The 18,827-nt window shown below is 47.1% G+C and overlaps 1 protein-coding gene and 1 pseudogene across 1 annotated transcript; one reads left to right on the top strand and one right to left on the bottom strand.

Annotated features, from left to right (window-relative positions):
- Positions 1 to 4,201: 4,201 nt before the first annotated feature.
- Positions 4,202 to 16,630, bottom strand: LOC130707092 (myosin-13-like). Its single transcript, XM_057539983.1, has 9 exons — positions 16,427 to 16,630; positions 11,825 to 11,968; positions 11,583 to 11,739; positions 9,730 to 9,757; positions 8,823 to 8,934; positions 6,207 to 6,270; positions 6,017 to 6,115; positions 5,809 to 5,912; positions 4,202 to 4,580 (listed from the first exon to the last, which is right to left on the bottom strand). The coding sequence occupies exons 1-9, from the start codon at positions 16,628 to 16,630 to the stop codon at positions 4,461 to 4,463; spliced, it is 1,032 nt and encodes a 343-aa protein (XP_057395966.1). The 3' UTR covers positions 4,202 to 4,460.
- On the top strand, positions 13,231 to 15,255 carry LOC130707091 (UBX domain-containing protein 4-like; annotated as a pseudogene).
- Positions 16,631 to 18,827: the final 2,197 nt, after the last annotated feature.

Genomic DNA, 18,827 nt, shown 5'->3' with positions numbered 1-18,827 from the left:
ATGAATGTCCAGCCTGGAGCCCATTTTTTTCTCACCCCAGGAAGTGTGAACCGGAGGCCAGTTGTAAATGTGTAGGCTGGAGACTATTTATCTCCTGACTCATTTTGACTTTCTGAATAAGGTCTTTGAGAGTAGAAATCTTTAATTTTATAAAGTCCACCATATTTTTTTCTTTTGTGGTTGGCCTTGTATGTTAAAACTCAAAGCTCGTGATCTATAGACGAAACCCAAGGTCATGTAGATTTTCTTCTATGTTTCTCTGTAATTTTCCTAGCCTTGCATTTGAAATGTCTGTGAATAAATTTGTGTGAATTTGGCATAAGTTTTAAAGTTCGTGTCTAGGGACTTCCCTGGTGGTCCTGTGGCTAAGGCTCTGTGCTCCCAGTGCAGGGGGCCTGGGTTCCATCCCTGGTCAGGGAACTACATCCCACGTGCCTCAACTAAGAGTTCGCATGCTGCAGCTTAAAAAAGAAAAAGGTCCAATGTGACACAGCTGAGACCCAGCGAAGCTAAATAAATAAATATTAAAAAAGAATAAGTAAAGTCTGTGTCTATAATCATTTCATTTCTTACGGTTTCTAGTTAATTGCTCCTTAACTATTTTGGAGAATTCATGGGTCATTTGGCTCTATTTCAATTTGAATTTCCACAGCAGAACGGATGTAGCAGAAGCCGGGTCTCCTCAGGACCCACTGGGGCTTTGGGACACTGTGGGGTCCGGTTCACGCTGACAGGAGCCAGGTGTCCTCTGGACCTGCTGGGAGGTGATGCTGCTAAAGGAAAAGGTGAGGAAAAGTGGGGGAGAAGGTTTTTGTGTCTGGTTGACTGCTGAGGGTGTCTGTCCTCAGACGACCCAGGAGAGGAAGGGCTTCATGTGGAACACTGGGTTTTTAGCCAGTTTTTGTGTGGTGTAGACAGAGTGCAGTGTTCTTTGGTGTGTGGTGTCCAGTTTTGCCAGCACCATTTATTGAGGGGACTGTTGTTTCCCCAGTGTATGTTCTTGGCTCTTTTCTTGTGAATTAACTTACCGCATAACCGTAGGTTTATTTTTTGGGTCTCTGTCCTGTTCCTCTGGTGTGCGTGCCTGTTTTTGTGCCAATTGCACACTTTTTGGTGACTGTAGCTTCGTAATGTAGTGTGAAGTCAGGGAGGGAGATGCCTCCAACCTGTTCTCTTTTCTCAGACTCCCTTTGGCTATTCAGGGGCCTTTGCGTTTCCACACAAATGATAGGAACGATTGCTATATTTCTGTGAAGAATGCCGTTGGAGTTCTGACCAGGCGTGCTTTGCACGTGAACATTGCTTTTGGTAGAATGGACATTTTGACAGTGTTCTTTGCATCCGTGAGCACGGGCTAGCTTTCCATTCATTTGTGTCTGTTCAGTTTCTCTCATCAGCGTTTTACAGTGTTCGGTGTGCTTTCGCACCCTCGGTTCAGTTTGTTCCCAGGTATTGTTAGATGCAGTTGTAAACGGGGTTGTTTTCTCCATTTCTCGTTCTGATGGCGCATCACTAGTGTCTAGAAAGACAAGTGGTTTTTAGGGCTTCCCTGGTGGCTCAGCGGTTAAGAATCCGCCTGCCAATGCAGGGAACACGGGTTCGAGCCCTGGTCCGGGAAGATCCCACATGCGACGGAACAACTAAGGCCGTGCGCCACACCTACTGAGCCTGTGCTCTGGAGCCCGCGAGCGACAACTGCTGAGGTCGTGTGCCACAACTAGTGAAGCCTGCTCTCTTACAGCCTGTGCTCCGCAACAAGAGAAGCCACCGCAATGAAAAGCCTGTGCAGCGCAACGAAGAGTAGCCCCTGCTTGCCGCAGCTAGAGAAAGGCCGTGCACAGCAACGAAGACCCAATGCAGCCAAAGATAAATAAATAAATAAATAAACATTTTAAAAAATTTATTAAAAAAAAGAAAAGAAAGAGAAGTGATTTTCGTGTACTGATTTTCACGCTGCAGCTTTACTGAATTCGTTTATTCTAACAGGGTTTTGGTGGTTTGATGTGGGAAACTAGAATTCAGAAATCCCACTGTTTCTACTACAGCCAGGTCATCCACAGCACCCAAGACACAGTGGCTCCTAATATAACCTTCCCATGGTGCCTGTTAATAACGCGTGGACCCTACAAGAATGATGAGCCTCACCACTTTAGGTGAACCGCATGTGGTTAAGGCTTGGCCTCTATTATGAAGTTTGATGTCTTCTCTGCTTTTTTTGGGCATGGTTTTGACATGGTTCTTTTGAAAAGTAATGTACTCCCCAATAATTTCAAGTGTATAAAAAAACTATAAGTAGCAGTACAAAATACACCACCTCACATAAACTACTCCAGTGTGTTTTATGCAATACTGGGGTCCTCTCCCAGGGAACCAGCACATAAAGACCCAAAGACGAAATTTTATGGTTCCACCTTATAATCCTATCCACGGGCCCACTTCAACATTCACCATCTCCGCAACTCTATGGAAATGTCTTTTCCCATTCTGATCCACTTTTCGTTTTCTGAAACCATTATTGAGACTTTCCCTCATTTTCAAAACCTTTATGGATTTAAAACACACGAGCTAAGTATGATCTGGGTGACCTTTTCTGCATGAGCTCTTTGACTTAGAATGTTTTCAGTGTTCATCCATGTTCTAACATGTATCATCAGTGCTTCATTCATTTTTTTCATTGTGATTAAAAGTAACATTTACCATTTAAACCATTTTGAGTATACAGTTCTGTGACATTAACTACATTCACATTGTTGTACAAATATTCTCACCATCCATCTCCTGGACCGATTCATTTTCCCCATGGGAAACTCTGTATCAATGTCTCTACATTTTTGCCAAAATTTATTTTTAATTCTCTTGATTATAGGCATTCTAGTGTTTGTGGAGGGGTATGGCGTTGTGGTATTAATGTGCATTTCCATCGTGACTAACGATGTTTAACATCTCTTCGGGTGTTTGTTGACCATTTGTATGTCTTATCTGGAGAAGGGTCTTTTCAAGTCCTTTTTCCATTTAAAAAACTGGATTGTTTGCGGGGGCCTGCAGCTCCCCCGCCCGAGCCGGGTCCCGGCAAGCGCTCCTGCTGTCGGCGTTGGCCTCGGTGAGTGCAGCCTGGAGCGGTCTCCGCGCCGCAGGGGCCCGCGCGCCGGGGCATCGCTAGCGGCCTCGCAGGGGCGCCGCTTCCTGCCTCGCGCTGGCAGGAGAGGGGACGCCCAGACCCAGGCGCCCGTGCCCGGAGCGCCGAGACCGTGCTGTGCCGCGCAGACGCGGCGCCGGCGGGGCGGGTCTCGCTCGGCATTGGCTGCGGCTCCCCTGAGCGCGCCGGCGGTCCGCGCGCCTCTCCCGGAAGTGGGCGTCCCGGCCGGAGCGCACGTGGCGCGGGGCGTCCTCGGGGCTTCTCGCCGTCGGCTCCCGGCGAGCCGGCGCGGGTCCGGGGAGCCAGCGCGCGGCGGCCGGGAACGACCGCTCCCGTGGGTCCCTGGCACCCTAGCGGCATCCGAGCGCGGAGCGGAGGACCGCGGGCCGCAGGTAAGGGGACGGGGGCTCGTGGGGGTGGGTGGAGGAGGGAACCACGACTCACACCAGAGCCGTTCGGCACAGTCGCGGAGCCCCCTAACCTGGCGGCCGCAGGAAGGGCTCGCCTTTGAGTAGAGGCTTTGAGGACAGGCCCGAGCCTACCCCGTCCAATTTTACAAAACATCTGCTGGTGTAAAGCTCGCTCCCGCGCGGTTTTCCCAAGTAGCCAAGTGCCCCACGCGAGGTCTCTGCAAGGAGAACCTGAGAGGGCCCGTAGCCCTGAGAGACTTGCCCTTGGCTTACGGCAAGGCCAAGGGATTTATCCTGCATGGTGATTTCTCCTGCTGAGAACCCCCAAACCCCACTCTGGTCAGCTGGCCCAGCTCTGCTTCCTGCACGTCTCCAGCCCGGGCCGGCCCTTGGCCACCTGCTGGGATGGGAAAGGGAAGGGTCTCAGAACTGCACCTTAGAAACTTGCCAGGGGGCATGGATTGAAAAACATGGGGGCCATCCAGGCAGCAGAGAAGGGAGAAGGGCACTTTGCTGCCCTTTCATTGTGGAATTGGTGGAGCTTCTGCTGAGAGGGGCCTTTCCCTGGGGACCGCATGCAGTGTGTTTGGTGTCTTGGAACTGAAGAATTAGAACCTGTACAATTTTCAAATTATGTGGTCCTTTAATTTAAAAACAAAACCCCTAGAACCTTTGCTTTATAAATTGAGGTCTGAAAATTGAAGGTCTGTTTTGCTTCCACTGTGACACTCTATTAAGAAATGTGGATTTATTGAGAAAAGAGTCATAATAGAGAAGGAAACAGAGAACTCAGAGGTACCACTGTAGTTTGGCAAAGGCTGGGGGGAGTTAATTTGTCAATGCTGCTGGCTTTCAGTAGCCTGCAGCCATTCTCCTCCTGCGGCTGAGGGGGTATAAAGCTGTACTGGGTTGCTCTACTCTTCTTTTGTAGAATTCCAGCTCAGAGCCATCTCTTGATGTATAAGTATTTCGCAGACTAGGTTCCCAGGCAACTCCTGGAGGGCCAGAGGGGTTCCTTCCTTCATTATACCTGTCTGTTTGAATGAAAACCAGCAATGACATATTTTTCTTTAAATCTGGTGTATGGTTTATCATCCAAAAACCAGATTAGCTATTTCCTCACTCTCTCAATAGGCTCGAGTTCCTGGAAACTGAAACCTAGAGAGGGTGGAAGAGTGCCCGAGGGAGAATGGGAGAGCCTGCCGGGAACCGTGACTCCTGGGTTTTTAATGAGCTTCCTAAACAGCATGGTCATTAATTGGCAAGTGATGACCTTACCGAGAAACTACTGGTGAAAATGTAAAAGCCTTTTGTTAACAATGTGCCCACCAGGTGCGCATCTTATGGAGTATTTTCATTGCATTTCCAACACCTGGGAGGGTGTTGGGCAGAGGGCAGATGTTTAATAGATTTGTTGAATACGTTCAATTACATACAATTATATCAATGGAAGGGTCAGCAACACTATGAGGTTAGGGTTAGGGTTAGGGTTAGGGTTAGGGCCAGGGCCAGGGTCAGGGTCAGGGTCAGGGTCTTAGGGTTAGGGTTAAAAATGCAAGTTCTGGGGTTGGGCAGATCTGGGTTCAGACCGTCGTTTACAAACTGTCTTCGTGCAAATCGTGTGTTTTTTTCCTAAGACTCAGCTTCTACCTTTATGAAACGGGGGTAGCAGTGGTGCTGATCCCAGAGGTTTTGTTGAGGCAAAGCTCTTTTCTCAGTTCCTAGCATGCGTGAGTGCTCAATGCACTCAGTTAATATTATGGTTATTGACCCTGGAGATACTCCCCAAAGCTAAAGGCCAGAGGCCTGACAGGTGTGTTGAGGAGGTGGGTGCCTACTGTGAGCCCGAGGTGGCAGGTAGCCAGAGGAATGGAACGGCTGCTGCAGAGCGGGACTGTTTTCTCCTGCTTTAGACTTTTCTGTATTTTCTAGATTTTCTTAAAAGAACCATGTAGATGGTTTTGTACCCTGAAAACTTCCAACAAAAACTTTAAAGACCTTATCCATGCAAACATTTACTCTAAAAAGCTGGAGAATGGAACTGAAGGCCTATTTTGGAGAACTTTCTGTATTCCCATTTCCTGGAATCTTCTGAAATGGAACCAAGTGGGGGAGGGGTGTGATCTGTACTAATTCTCTGAGCTCTTGGGTCTAATCACTGAGCATCCCTGCATCCCAGCTTCCTCCTGAGATCATGGGTACCTCTCAGTTCATAAGTTCAACAATTCCTTACTTAAGTAAATAAACACACAAAATACTTACATCAGTGGCCAACAGTTCCTCACTGTCATCAATACTGGCCACGGTGACCTCTCCTTGGCTCACAAAGGGGAAGTCAAAGGGGTTGGTTGAAATGAGAAGCAGGTCTGTGAAGCAGAAGGATCCCTTTAGCATCTTATGCACAGCTGACTCTGAGTTTTTTTCCAATGTGATCGATTTGGAAGATGAGAATGATAACCAAGGAACTTACCCATAAGTTCCGGCTTCTTGTTTGACATGATTTGGTAACAAATATGATAGCCTCTCTCATGGGATAACTGAAATGCCACCCTGGATTTTTCTAAGAGATCTAAGATAACAAAAAACGATGTGATTTTAGGGTCCCCAGGAGATGCCTCTGTGGCCAAAGCCAAGGTGCCAGATAGAGTGTTTGGACTCACAGGTTTCACTGTCCGCTGACACCAGCTTTCCTGTGGCTGCAAAATGAATGCGAAGGAACGTCCCCTGTCCAAAGACAGATGGAAAAACACAGTTATTTTCTTTCTATGGTGCTGTAGCCGGCTTCTGTTAGGTGCTACTGAGGATGGGTGGGCTGTGTAGGCTCATGGAGGAGGCGATGCCAGAAGCATGAGGACCTTCCTCCTCTCTGTTTGCTGGGCATCTGGTCCCCACGCCGGCTCAGTCAAGACTCAGGTAGCTCTGCCCAGAGCACCTGGCCCTGTTCCCACAGCTCTGGGGATGCCTGCAGGCTCCCTCTCGAGTCTCTGTTTGGGACCACCTCACACCTGACTGTCTCCTTGGTCTTTATCCTGCTCAAACTCTTTGTAACACCTTTGAACGGATAACCTGGTTGGACTATCTGACTTCTTTTTTGCCTCTGGATGTTACTTCTGAGATGTCTTGCCTCAGTTTTCCTTACTACTTACTACATGCAAACCTAGCCCCCAGGCCAGGCCTCCTGGCTCCCCAAAGATCCACTCAGCACTTGGGTTCCCCCAATCTTGGGGAGTGAGGGGTGGAATTATATATAGTATATATGTGTGTGTGTATACTCCCTTCTTACATCATCTGCTTAATTGGTCGCTACCACTCTGTGAGCCAATTGGAGGGCAAAAATATTGCCTTGCTTGTTCACCCACAGACCCTGGAATGTAGTACATCCTCAGTAGTATTCTCAGTATTCTCTGAATGAAGCCTAAGAAGAGTTAATGAAGGACCAGTGTAGGTTTATGTGAATTATGTGTTCGCTCTTCAGGAGTTCAAGCTGCTGAATGCAAGTGCCTCTGGGTACTTGCTCTACTGGCCAGTGAAATTAGATAGGAGACTGGACACTTGTTTATTTGCCAGTGTCGGAAGTAAATGCCTCTTTGGTTGAGCTAATCCTAAGTGAAACATTGAAGGATGGAACATATCCTTCAGTATCTTCAGTTTCAACTTCTTCCCAATTTTTGAGCTCTGCTGCCTCCACCAGGTTTTCCCTCCTCCCAGCACCTCCTGACTTGGAGAAGGTCAGATCTGCTAACTAACTTCACACTAAGGTTTTCATGGCTAATAAGTCAGTGGATACTGTTCAATGGACTTATGTATTTTAAAATGCTTCCACCTGAAGAGACGAATTTTAGCATAGAGAAGTCATTTTGTATTTGTGGAATTTGAATCTTGAATCCTTGTGACTTCAGGAGGCTCTGAGGTGATGCTGATTAGTTAGGGAAGGACAGCTAAATCTTCCTTCGGCTGGGAATAAGACAAAATGTTCTTTGAAGGGTTATCAGAATATCCCGGTTGGGCAGCTTGATCTGAAGCACTTGGGGGTAGACTAAGGCCAGGTATATCCTAGTTTATGTGGCCATTTTTCATATTCAGCATTGGAGGAGAGGGTTTTCTTTCTGGGGGTCATTGACAATTGGACTGAGTCTTAAGGAATCTCAAAGAGTTGTCATTCCTCACGGTCTTGGCATTTCCAAAGGCCTCCAGGAGGGGGTTGGCCTGGATGATCTGGTCTTCCAGGGTTCCCTAATAATAAGTGAGAAGAGGAAAAGAGAGGACTTTGGACGTCTTCCGAAGTAACTTCCCAGTGACTCAAAAGTGTGGATGCTCTGGGAAGGTCCCAGGGAGAGATGTCGCCCAGCTCAGGCTGGTGGCAGGTACAGTTGTGCTGAGTACCCACAGGCCCATCCCCACCCCACCCAAGGAGGCTTCAAGGTCCCATCGTAGAAGGAGTCTTAGCACAGCATCAAAGTGGCTTCTGGCCACACCAGATTCCAGGTTGGAGCCCTACCCGCTACCTCTCAATCTCCCAGATGGCCTTTCTTCTCTGATAACATTTTATTATAAATTATGGATTTGTAAAATATAGACCTCTGTTTCTGCATGCACCAGGACCCATTTATACAGATATTCGGGTTCAGAAGTAGAAACAGACTGTGAGCAATGAAAGTGACCCATATGATAGAAACAGTGGTTCTCAAAAAAATGTTTAAGTTGCATAAAATATTTTGTGAGAATTATTACGTAGAAATCCACTTATAGAAAGCAGAGTTTTCACCTTTTCCCCTTCCCCACATGATTGCTTGCCTTTCTGACTTCAGAGCTGTTTGGAAACTACTGCCCAGCCCAGTGGTTCTCAAAGTGTGATCCCTGGACAGGGCATGAACAATGGGAACATGACAGAAATGCAACATGCCAGGATTTTGAATGTGAGACAGGAATTTCAGTCAGAAATTCTGGGCCTGGGGACCAGCAATCCGTTGTTAACGAACCCTCCTGGTGATTCTGACGTGCACTCCAGTTTGAGAACCACTGGCCTAAATCATTCCTTCGCCAAAGGAGGATGTGGAGTTGTTCAAGGTCACTCGGCTGTTGCTGATGGAGCTGGTGCTAGAGCCAGAGTCCACAAGGTGGAGCCATTTCCTGCCTTGCCCCGTAAACACCCCCTGGGGCAGGACCTCGTGCTGTGCATCTCTGCTGAGCACAAAGCCCTGCGGACACTTGGGGCTCACCTGGGGTTTCAGTTATACTCATTCCAGCAAGCCTTCCAGGTGCAGGAAGCTGCTCACCTGCATCTTGCCGGGCCGCTGCGCCTTCCTCTTCTCCCCAGTGACCGCAACTGCTGCAAAGTACTGGATCACACGCTTGGTGTTCACTGTCTTCCCAGCCCCGGATTCTCCGCTGTTGATTTAAAAGTAAGTGAGAGGGACTTCCCTGGTGGTCCAGTGGTAAAGAACCCGCCTTGCAATGCAAGGGACGCGGGTTCAATCCCTGGTCAGGGAACTAAGATCCCACATGCCGCGGGGCAACCGAGCCCGCACGCCATAACTACTGAGCTTGCGCGCCTCAATTAGAGCCCACGTGCCACAAACTACAGAGCCCACGTGCTCTGGTGCCCGCGTGCCACAACTACAGAGCCCACGCACTCTGGAGCCTGTGTGCCACAACTAGAGAAGAGAAAACCCGCCTGCCACAACTAGAGAGAAGCCTGTACACCACAGCGAAGAGCCCGCGTGCCCCAACAAAAGATCCCGAGTGCTGCAACTAAGACCCGACGCACCCAAAAATAAATAAAATATAATAAAATAAAATAAAGTGAGATACACAGACATAGAGAACAGACTTGTAATTGCCAAGGGGACCAAGGAAAGGGGGAATGGAGGACAAATGGATTGAGAGTTTGGGATGAGTAGATGCAAACTATTAGATATAGAATGCATAACCAACAAGGTCCTACTGCATTGCACAGGGAACTATATTCAATACCTTGTGATAAAACAAAATGGAAAAGAATATGCAAAGGAATATATATGTATAACTGAATCACTTTGCTGTACAGCAGACATTAATACAACATTGTAAATCAAGTATACTTCAATAAAATAATTTTTTTTAAAAAAGTAAGTGAGCTAAAGGAGAGCAGAAGGAATGGACAACCCCTTCCAAGTCATCATGGCAACAACACAGGTTACTCACGCGATGAGGACGGACTGGTTGTCTCGATCTAGAAATGCAGAAGGAAGCAGGACAGAATAAATAAACAACATACAGGCAGGATATACAAATCAGGCAACATTGGGGGTAGACAGAGCCCATGAGTTCTAGTTCTGGCTTTGCCATTAACTAGTGGTGTGATGATTTGGGCATGTCGAATCTTCTTTGAGACAATTTGTGCAGATTTCCCAAATGCTGGATGTGTAACGTGGGCAGCATGGGAAGTGAACGGTGAGTCCCACAGTGTGGAAGTTATTCGTGTTCACAGATCTTTACCTCCTCAACAGCACTTTCTTATCTCCCTTTTCAACAAAGAAAGCAAGTCTCAGACTTAGAACTTGTAAGAAGCCACCGCTTCTAATTAGAATTTATGGACACTGATTTGTTGTCATTGCCTTTTTCTTTCACCTTTACTTTCTACTTGTGGACAGTGACCGTGATTTTCCATTTACAAGAGTGTTATAGGTTGAATTGTGTTCCCCCCAACAAACTAATATGTTGAGGCCCTAACTAACCCCCAGTACCTCAAAATGTGACCTTATTTGGAAATAGGGTCATTGCAGATGTAATTAGTGAAGATGAGGTCATACTGGAGTAGGTGGGCCCCTAATCCAATATGACTGGTGTCCTTATAAAAAGAGAAATTTGGAGACAGATGAGAACACAATGTGAAGATGAAAGTGCAGATCAAGGTGATGATTCTATAAGCCAAGGGATGGCAAGGATGGCCAGCAAACCACCGGAAGCTGGGAGAGTGACCTGGACCACATTCTCCCTCTCGGCCCTCAGAGGGAACCAACCCTGCTGACACCTTGATCTCAGACTTCCAGGCTCCAGAGCTGTGACACAATGCATTTCTGTTGCTTAGGCCACCCAGTGTGTAGTACTTGGTTACGGCAGTCCTAAGAAACTAATACTAATAGTGATATTATTCTTCCTTTTTTAAAAAAATAGTTTTCCTCCAGATCAAAGGGCAGATTTGTTCGGTTCCTATTTTATTTTTATTTTTGGCCACGCCACGTGGCATGTGGGATCTTAGTTCCCTGACCAGGTATCGAATCCATGTCCCCTGCAGTGGAAGCACAGAGTCTTAACCATTGGACCGCCAGGGAATTCCCTATTCTTCCTTTTTGAAATGGACGGAACTTCAGTCACTATAAGGAAAGATTTTAAATATGCAGAAATGGCCAGGATTGCGAATGTGACATTGGAATGGCTGAAGTTTGGGCAACATTGTCCTGGATGACTTTTAAGCATCTTCAGATCTCAGATGCTTGCTTCTACTTCTTCTCTCTGCACCAAGTCAAATCAGGTGAAAGCTGAACAGACCGAAGTGATGTTAGGCATGACAAGGGTGACAGTATTACCACATCTCTGCTATTTCATCTGCTATTCTGGAAATTTAAGGAGGAGAAAGAGGGAGCCTGAGAAAACAGGTGAAGGGAAGTTGCTGTGCCCATTTCTCCAACTTTGCATTCCTAAGTGGCTACTAATATAGTCTCTCTTCCAAGTGTGCTCCTGTTGGGGGTTTCTTTGGAGGTGGGGGCAGCGCATCTCCTTGTGCTTCACATCCACCCCCAGAGAAGCATGTACTTAGTGTGGCTTCAGTCCCAAGCTCTGGCTTAAGAACCGTGACTGGTAATGGAAGATACTGCGCCCCTGGCTTTCCATCCTGACATCCTCTGAATCTACTGAGGTCACTTTGGTCATTGCACCGTTTGGATGAGCAAAGCCTGTGAAGGGCTCGAGTAATTAACTAAGAACCAGTGCAGTTAAAGGACTTGAATACTTCACTAAAACTATTTTTTAAAATATGGATTAAAGAAATTACTCACCAGTCAACATGAACTGATAGGCGTTGTCAGAGATGGAGAAGATGTGGGGCGGGGCCTCCTGGTGCTTTTTGCCTCTGTAGGCCGTCACCACCTCAGGGTTGTACACCGGCAGCCACTGGTAGGGGTTGACGGTGACACAGAAGAGGCCTGAGTAGGTCTGAGAAAATCAGAAAATTCAACCTATGGATCTTGACTTTACTAAGAGAAGGAAATGGAATAAAGAGAGGTTGAAGGGTACTCACGTAGATCATCCAGGCTGCGTAACGCTCTTTGAGGTTGTACAGCACTCCTGGCTCGTGTAGGTGGGTCATCATGGCCATGTCCTCGATCTTGTCAAATTTGGGAGGGTTCATGGGGAAGACTTGGTCACTGTTCGGAGTGAGTGTCTGGATATTGAGAGGAAAAATCACATGATGAGTGGGAGAGCCGATGTGGTGACCTACCAGTGGGGTGAACATGGTGAGATATTGTGGTGAGATTACCCCATTACCGTGGTTAACTTTATGGATCATTTCTGTGCCCAGAGATGATCCGTAAATAACTGTTCTTGATAAATCTAAGACTGGTCAAACTGTATAACCAATTCTGGTCTGATGCCCCCAAGTCAGCATGCCATTCTGTGTGCCAGAAGAGGGTTACAGGTGTGCAAAGCTATAGAGCCCTTCAGCCTCAGGGTGGCCAGGTGGAACTCAGGCTGGCCAAGGCCACAGCAGCTTGCCTGTTTACCCCATTTGCTATGAGTGCTGCAATGAGATCACGCTTGGAAGATCGGGAAAAACTCTTCCAGTGTATTCTGTAAATCTCCACCTCAACACCTCTGCTCACGTGGGTCCCTTTGTCTGGAATATATCTACATTGGAATTACATCCAGCAAGCTTCAAAGCTCTTCTGAAGTACCACCTCTTCCATGACCTGTTTCTGCTCTCCCCTGTCTTTTCAAGGCTTCCAGAAGTCCCTGCACCGCTGCCCTAATAGTTAAAACATTTGGACTTGAAGCATGGTCCATGCCTGAACAGTATTTTGAGACTATTACCTAATTTTCCCCTCTCTGTTTTCCCTCCCCTTGAAGCATACAACTGGCACTCCATTACTCAGGAAAGGTAGAAAATAGGGCATAAAAGCGAGAGAGCCTGTAAGCCTTTCTAGCGTTTGTTTTCCAAAAGGCCGAATCCTCAGAAGAGCTTTGAGGGTTTTACTGAAAAGATAAAAGGGAGGAGATGTGTTGATATAGACCAAATCTCTTGAGGAAAGGAAGCCCTTCTGCCCCACCGCCCTAAACTAGAGAGAGAGGGACATCCAAAATAGCATAAGGAAGATGGAAAAATCTGTGTGTCCTGAAGGTTCAGAAACTGGGGCGCTCCTTCCACTTCTGGGACTGCAGGGCCTGCGGTCTCCCGGGCTCCCGCACGCACCGACTTGCCAACGAGACAAAGGACGGGGCGCGCTGCCAACGGCGACGCGTGGCGTCATGCGTCGCGGGGCGCGCCTCGGCCTGCGCGCTTGCACGCATCCTGGGAGCCGCTGACGGGCCTGCGCGCCGGTGCGGAGCCGGAGGCGGGCCGCGGGGGCCCAACGACGGAGAGGGCGGGGCCGGCTCCGGGACCGAGGCGGCAACACGCCGAGCGAGCGCCTGTGCCCGAGGGCAGCGATGCTGGGGTTCCAGGGCGCCATTCCGGCCGCCACCGCGTCGGCCGAGAGGAGCGGCGCGGTCTTCGTGGTGTTTGTGGCAGGTGATGATGAACAGGCTACACAGACGGCTGCAAGTTGGGAAGATGAGCAAGTGACAGAAGCATCTTCAAACGGTTTTGTTGCTGTGAAAATCGATACCAAAAGTGAAGCCTGCCTACAGTTTTCACAGATCTATCCTGTAGTGTGTGTTCCATCCAGTTTCTTTATTGGAGACAGTGGAATTCCCTTGGAAGTAATAGCAGGAAGTGTTCCTGCAGATGAACTTGTTACCAGAATCCACAGAGTCCGGCAGATGCACTCGTTAAAAGGTGAAATATCAGTGGCAAATAGTGGCCAGTGAGAAAGTTCAGTCTCTACTCCATCCACCTCATTTGATCAGAACAACACTTCTGAAAACTGTCAGTCCAGAAATGTAGAGCTCTGTGAGACACCACCCACTTCTGACACAAAGTCAGATTCTGCAACAGGAGGAGAAATTTCAGGCCAGGCCACTGTGTCTCCAGAGCCTGGTGGATGTTCAAATCAGAGACCTACAGAGGAGCTCACCGTCAGAGTGGAAAGACTAACCAAAAAACTTGAAGAAAAGAGAAGAGAAAAGGAAAGAGGAAGAACAGAGAGAGATTAAGGAGGAAATTGAGAGGAGGAAAACTGGAAAAGAAATGTTGGATTATAAAAGAAAGCAAGAAGAAGAATTAACAAAAAGAATGTTAGAGGAAAGGAACAGAGAAAAGGCAGAAGATAGGGCAGCTCGAGAGCCTATAAAACAGAAGATTGCACTGGACCGTGCAGAGAGAGCTGCTCGTTTTGCAAAGACAAAGGAAGAAGTAGAAGCTGCTAAAGCTGCTGCCTTGCCGGCCAAACAGGCAGAAATGGAAGTCAAGAGAGACTCTTCCACAAAAGAAAGAAACAATGTTGCGAGAATTCAATTCCGTCTTCCTGATGGTTCTTCCTTCACAAATCAGTTCCCTTCTGATGCTCCTCTAGAAGAAGCAAGGCAGTTTGCTGCACAGACTGTTGGCAACACTTACGGTAATTTTTCATTAGCAACAATGTTTCCCAGGAGGGAATTTACCAAAGAAGATTATAAAAAGAAATTACTGGATTTGGAACTTGCCCCAAGTGCTTCAATGGTACTGTTGCCAGCAGGAAGACCAACTACATCCATGGTACATTCTTCCAGTGGCAACTTTTGGACATTCTTGGGGACAGTCCTTTACCCATTCTTTGCCATCTGGAGATTGATCAGCAACTTCTTATTTAGTAATCCTCCTCCTGCACAGACCTCGGTGAGAGCAGCATCATTGGAATCCTCAAACCTTGCATCCTCTAGCAACTCAGAAAAAAGGGAACCAGTCAGAAAAAGAGTGCTGGAGAAACGGGGGGAAGACTTGAAAAAGGAGGGCAAGATATACAGATTGAGGACTCAAGACGATGGTGAAGATGAAAACAACACTTGGAATGGAAATTCTACTCAACAGATGCAGTGTGACAAGGACAATATGTGCAGTAATCATTGTTTCTCTTATGATTTAATTTAACTAAAATTCTACTGGAGAAGTGGGACTGCTTTATGTTTTCCAACTCATCTACAAAGTGTCTCTTTATTCCTGCTTAGTGGGTTAAAGTTGTTTAACCTCAGATAAGTCAAGAGATAAAATAACTGGCTGCTAGGTCCTTGTATATGGTAACCAACTGCTAGAAGCCTAAAATAGCAAAAGGTCTGTGACAGCCTCCCTTTATCAGCTTTCTTGTTTAGTATTTCATATGCCCATTAGCCCTGTGCTCTCAGATGATATGTTTTGTTTAGGGCTGTTTTGCTCCAGAACTCCTCAGCCCACACAAAGTAACTGGTGTGTCACTGAATAATTTGATCTTGAGTCAGAGCGTTTTAACTAGCCAATCAGATGATAATTTGGGTTTAACTTTTCTCTTCTTGCTCATCAGCTGCAAGCAAAATCTTGTAGTTTTTAATCTTACTTAAACACTGAATAAAAAAATCTTTTCCAAAAAAAAAAAAAAAGAAAAGAAACTGGGGCTTGTTTCTTAGCAATCCTTCAGGGGGGCAGTGACACCCCATGTGGTATTACTGAAAATGTGGCATGGCTCTGGGGAGGGGACCCCAATAGTAACTCCAGAAAATTTATTTCCGGCCCTGTGAAAAGAGGCTGACACCAGAGGTTAAGTTTAATAATAACAATCATCATCATCATCATCGTCATCGTCATCTGTCTTGTATGCTTGAATTTGTGAACTGCGATTCATACCTACCATGTACTCTTTTTTTAAAAAATTATTTTATTTATTTATTTTTGGCTGCGTTGGGTCTTCCTTACTGCGCACGGGCTTTTCTCTAGTTGTGGCGAGTGGGGGCTACTCTTCGTTGCGGTGTGTCATGGCTTCTCTTGTTGCAGAGCACAGGCTCTAGGCACACGGGCTTCAGTAGTTGTGGCGCACGGGCTGAGTAGTTGTGGCTCGCAGGCTCTAGAGTGCAGGCTCAGTAGTTGTGGCGCACGGGCTTAGTTGCTCCGCGGCATGTGGGATCTTCTGGGACCGGGGATTGACCCCGTGTCCCCTGCATCGGCAGGCGGATTCTTAACCTCTGTGCCACCAGGGAAGTCCCCATACCCACCATGTACTCTTGATTCCTACACTAGATGATAAACTTTGGGGAAGCGGGACTGAGATTTGCTCATATTTGCAGAGTGATAGACACTGTGACCTAGACATGGTGCGTGTCCAGTAAGGATTGAATTGAATGGTGCTCTGTAATTCTCTGCATTAAATTAGGCATTGCCTCTGGAGCTCCCTCTGTAAGTCACTCTGCAGCCTAGAGAGTTCTATTTGGTATATTCGCCCATCCAGCAGCAATCTGTATCAATCTCTCCCTTAAACAGTCCAAACTCTTCCACCACCACCTTCCCCTTTCTCCAAAGCAAACATCATACAAACTCTCAAAGGCCAAGTCCTCGAAGGAAAGAGCCAGAGGAACGGTGTGCGCCATGGCAGTGTTTCCCTGCGGCGTCACTCAGCGTAGATCAATGTGAGTCTTGTTCTAGCTTCAGACTCCTATGGGCCAGCATGCAATTTCCACCATTCTACTCCAAAGGCAAAGGGGGACGCCCGTGTTAGCAAGGACATCTGAGGTCAACACTTACCCGGTTGTCGAGGGTCTCGACTGTGACTTTGTCATTTTCCTTGCTCTGGATCATACCTTTCACATAAAATTCCTTATCATCCACTGCAAAGCAAGCTTTCTTAGAATCAAATGGGCGATTTTGAGCCTCGATTCTCTCCTTCTCTGATTTCCACAGGTAGGGAGCTGCTTCTCCAAAAATGGCCATCTCTGCATCAGAGCTCATGACTGCAGGGGCTGGGAAGACCAGGGCTGCTGAGTCTGGAGCTTTGGGGAGCTCCATCCTGTTATTTCCATTCAGACAGGGTGCCAGATTCAAAAGTTCCTGGGATTAACCTACGTTCTGAGGAATCCAGGACCTGGTATAGGGGCCTAGAGTGGGCAAGTGGGGGTGAGCTAAAGGAGATATTTTACTCCAAGAAAAAAGTTTGAGGGGACATCTCTTAGTCCAGCTCCAGGTGTGGAAGTCTAAACCAGTTAGAGGAAGCCAAGCTGAGCCTAATAAAGGAGGCCTCAGAAAATACTTCCTTAATTACACATCACATTTGAGCCTCATGATCTCGGTGTCATTCCCAAATCTTAAGGGTGTCTGAAAAGAATTATTGGAATGTTGATAATTCCTAGTAGAAAGTTCAGATAGCCCAGTGAAAAGTTATGAGTTGAACATAAAGTACTGCCACACTTGTTTAGCCAATTACAGGCAACAAGGTGATAGGAGACATTATGGCCTAGTGCAATGGTTCCAAACTTTAACATGCACCAGAATTACCTGGAGAGCTTGTTAAAACACAGATTTCTGGGCCTCACCCCCAGAGCTTCTGATTCAGTAGGTATGGGATTGGGCCTGAGAATATGCATTTCTAGCAAGTTCTTAGGCAATGCTGGTGGTGCATTCATCAGCTGATGGTGAATTCATCATTGTGGTCCAGGGACCACACTCTGAGAACTGCTGGTGTAGGGCCTTCTGACTCCAAGAGTGGTCCTTGAACACGTTGCATCAGCATCACCGAGGAGTTGTTAGACATTCAGAATCTCAGAACCACCCCGCATTACAAAACCAGAATCTGGGGGCTTCCCTGGTGGCGCAGTGGCTGAGAATCTGCCTGCCAATGCAGGGGACACGGGTTCGAGCCCTGGTCTGGGAAGATCCCACATGCCGGGGAGCAACTGGGCCCGTGAGCCACAACTACTGAGCCTGCGCGTCTGGAGCCTGTGCCCCGCAACGGGAGGGGCCGCGATAGTGAAAAGGCCCGCGCACCGCGATGAAGAGCGGCCCCCGCACCGCGATGAAGAGTGGCCCCCACTTGCCGCAACTAGAGAAAGCCCACACACGAAAACTAAGAGACCCAACACAGTCATAAATAAATAAATAAATAAAAATAAATAAAGTATTAAAAACTATTAAAAAAAAAAAAAAAACCAGAATCTGCACTTTAACAAGATCTCCAGGTGATTTCTAGGCATAGTAGGGTTGAGAAGTACTGGGCTTAAGGCAGGGGTCTCCAAACTTTAGTTATGTGTAGCAGTGTCGGGGTGTGACAAACAGTGTTTAATTAAATACCTGCTTTAGAACTCACTGCTTAGCGTGTGTGTGTGTGTGCATGTGCGTGTATGGTGTGTTTATGTATCTTTCTGCCTCTCTCTCTCTGTCCACCCTCCCGCTCATCCCCCCCGTCACTTCTTTCCAAACCATCCCCTTTCACAGACCTTCTCTTTATGTGTTTTCCTTGCTTAGAAGCTAGAAAATTTGGCTTAAATTCCCGGCACTGAACTTGGTCAAACCACTTAACTTCTTTGGGCCACTAATTTCACTTAAAATGAAGAAGCAAGCCTAGCTCATTTCTAAGGCCCCTGCAGGTTGTGTGACTTTTCTGGTTCCTTTTCCTCATCTGCATTTGCTTTTCCTGTTCCCTCTGGACCTCCTGACCCTCTACTTCTTTTCCCCACAACTCTTCCCCTTCTCCCTTTCTTTCTCTGCTTTTTCTTTTCCATACATTCTTCTGTAAGTGACCATAAAATGGAGTTCAATTACACACATGTATCCCCATATCTCTCTTAAGAAATAGGTCATATGTTTTGAATAAAGCCTTTTATGTTTCCTATTAAAAGTGGGAAAATTGAACATTTTATGGTTGTCTCTTGGAACTTCCCCCGCCCTCAATCTTACACTTTATGAAATTACTCTTCATTGGTAACTGACTGTTGTTTCAATATCCCTCCTTGAGATTCTGGGGGGATCTAGTCCTACAGAAAGGAGCAACTGCTTCCCTCTGGATCTTATTCAGGATAAGTTGCATTTCGATTTTACTTTGGCCAGCGGCTCTGCTGAACCATCTGTGTGCTCGTGGTTAAGTTTTCATAGTTAAGAGATTGGAACTCAATATAGCACCGCAAAGAGGACCTCTGGCTTGCAGGCTTCATGC

The sequence above is a fragment of the Balaenoptera acutorostrata genome, chromosome 2, assembly GCF_949987535.1.
Source record: "Balaenoptera acutorostrata chromosome 2, mBalAcu1.1, whole genome shotgun sequence".
Lineage (NCBI taxonomy): Eukaryota > Metazoa > Chordata > Mammalia > Artiodactyla > Balaenopteridae > Balaenoptera > Balaenoptera acutorostrata.
Note: the sequence above shows the minus strand (reverse complement) of the source record. Positions and strands in the feature narration are given on the sequence as shown.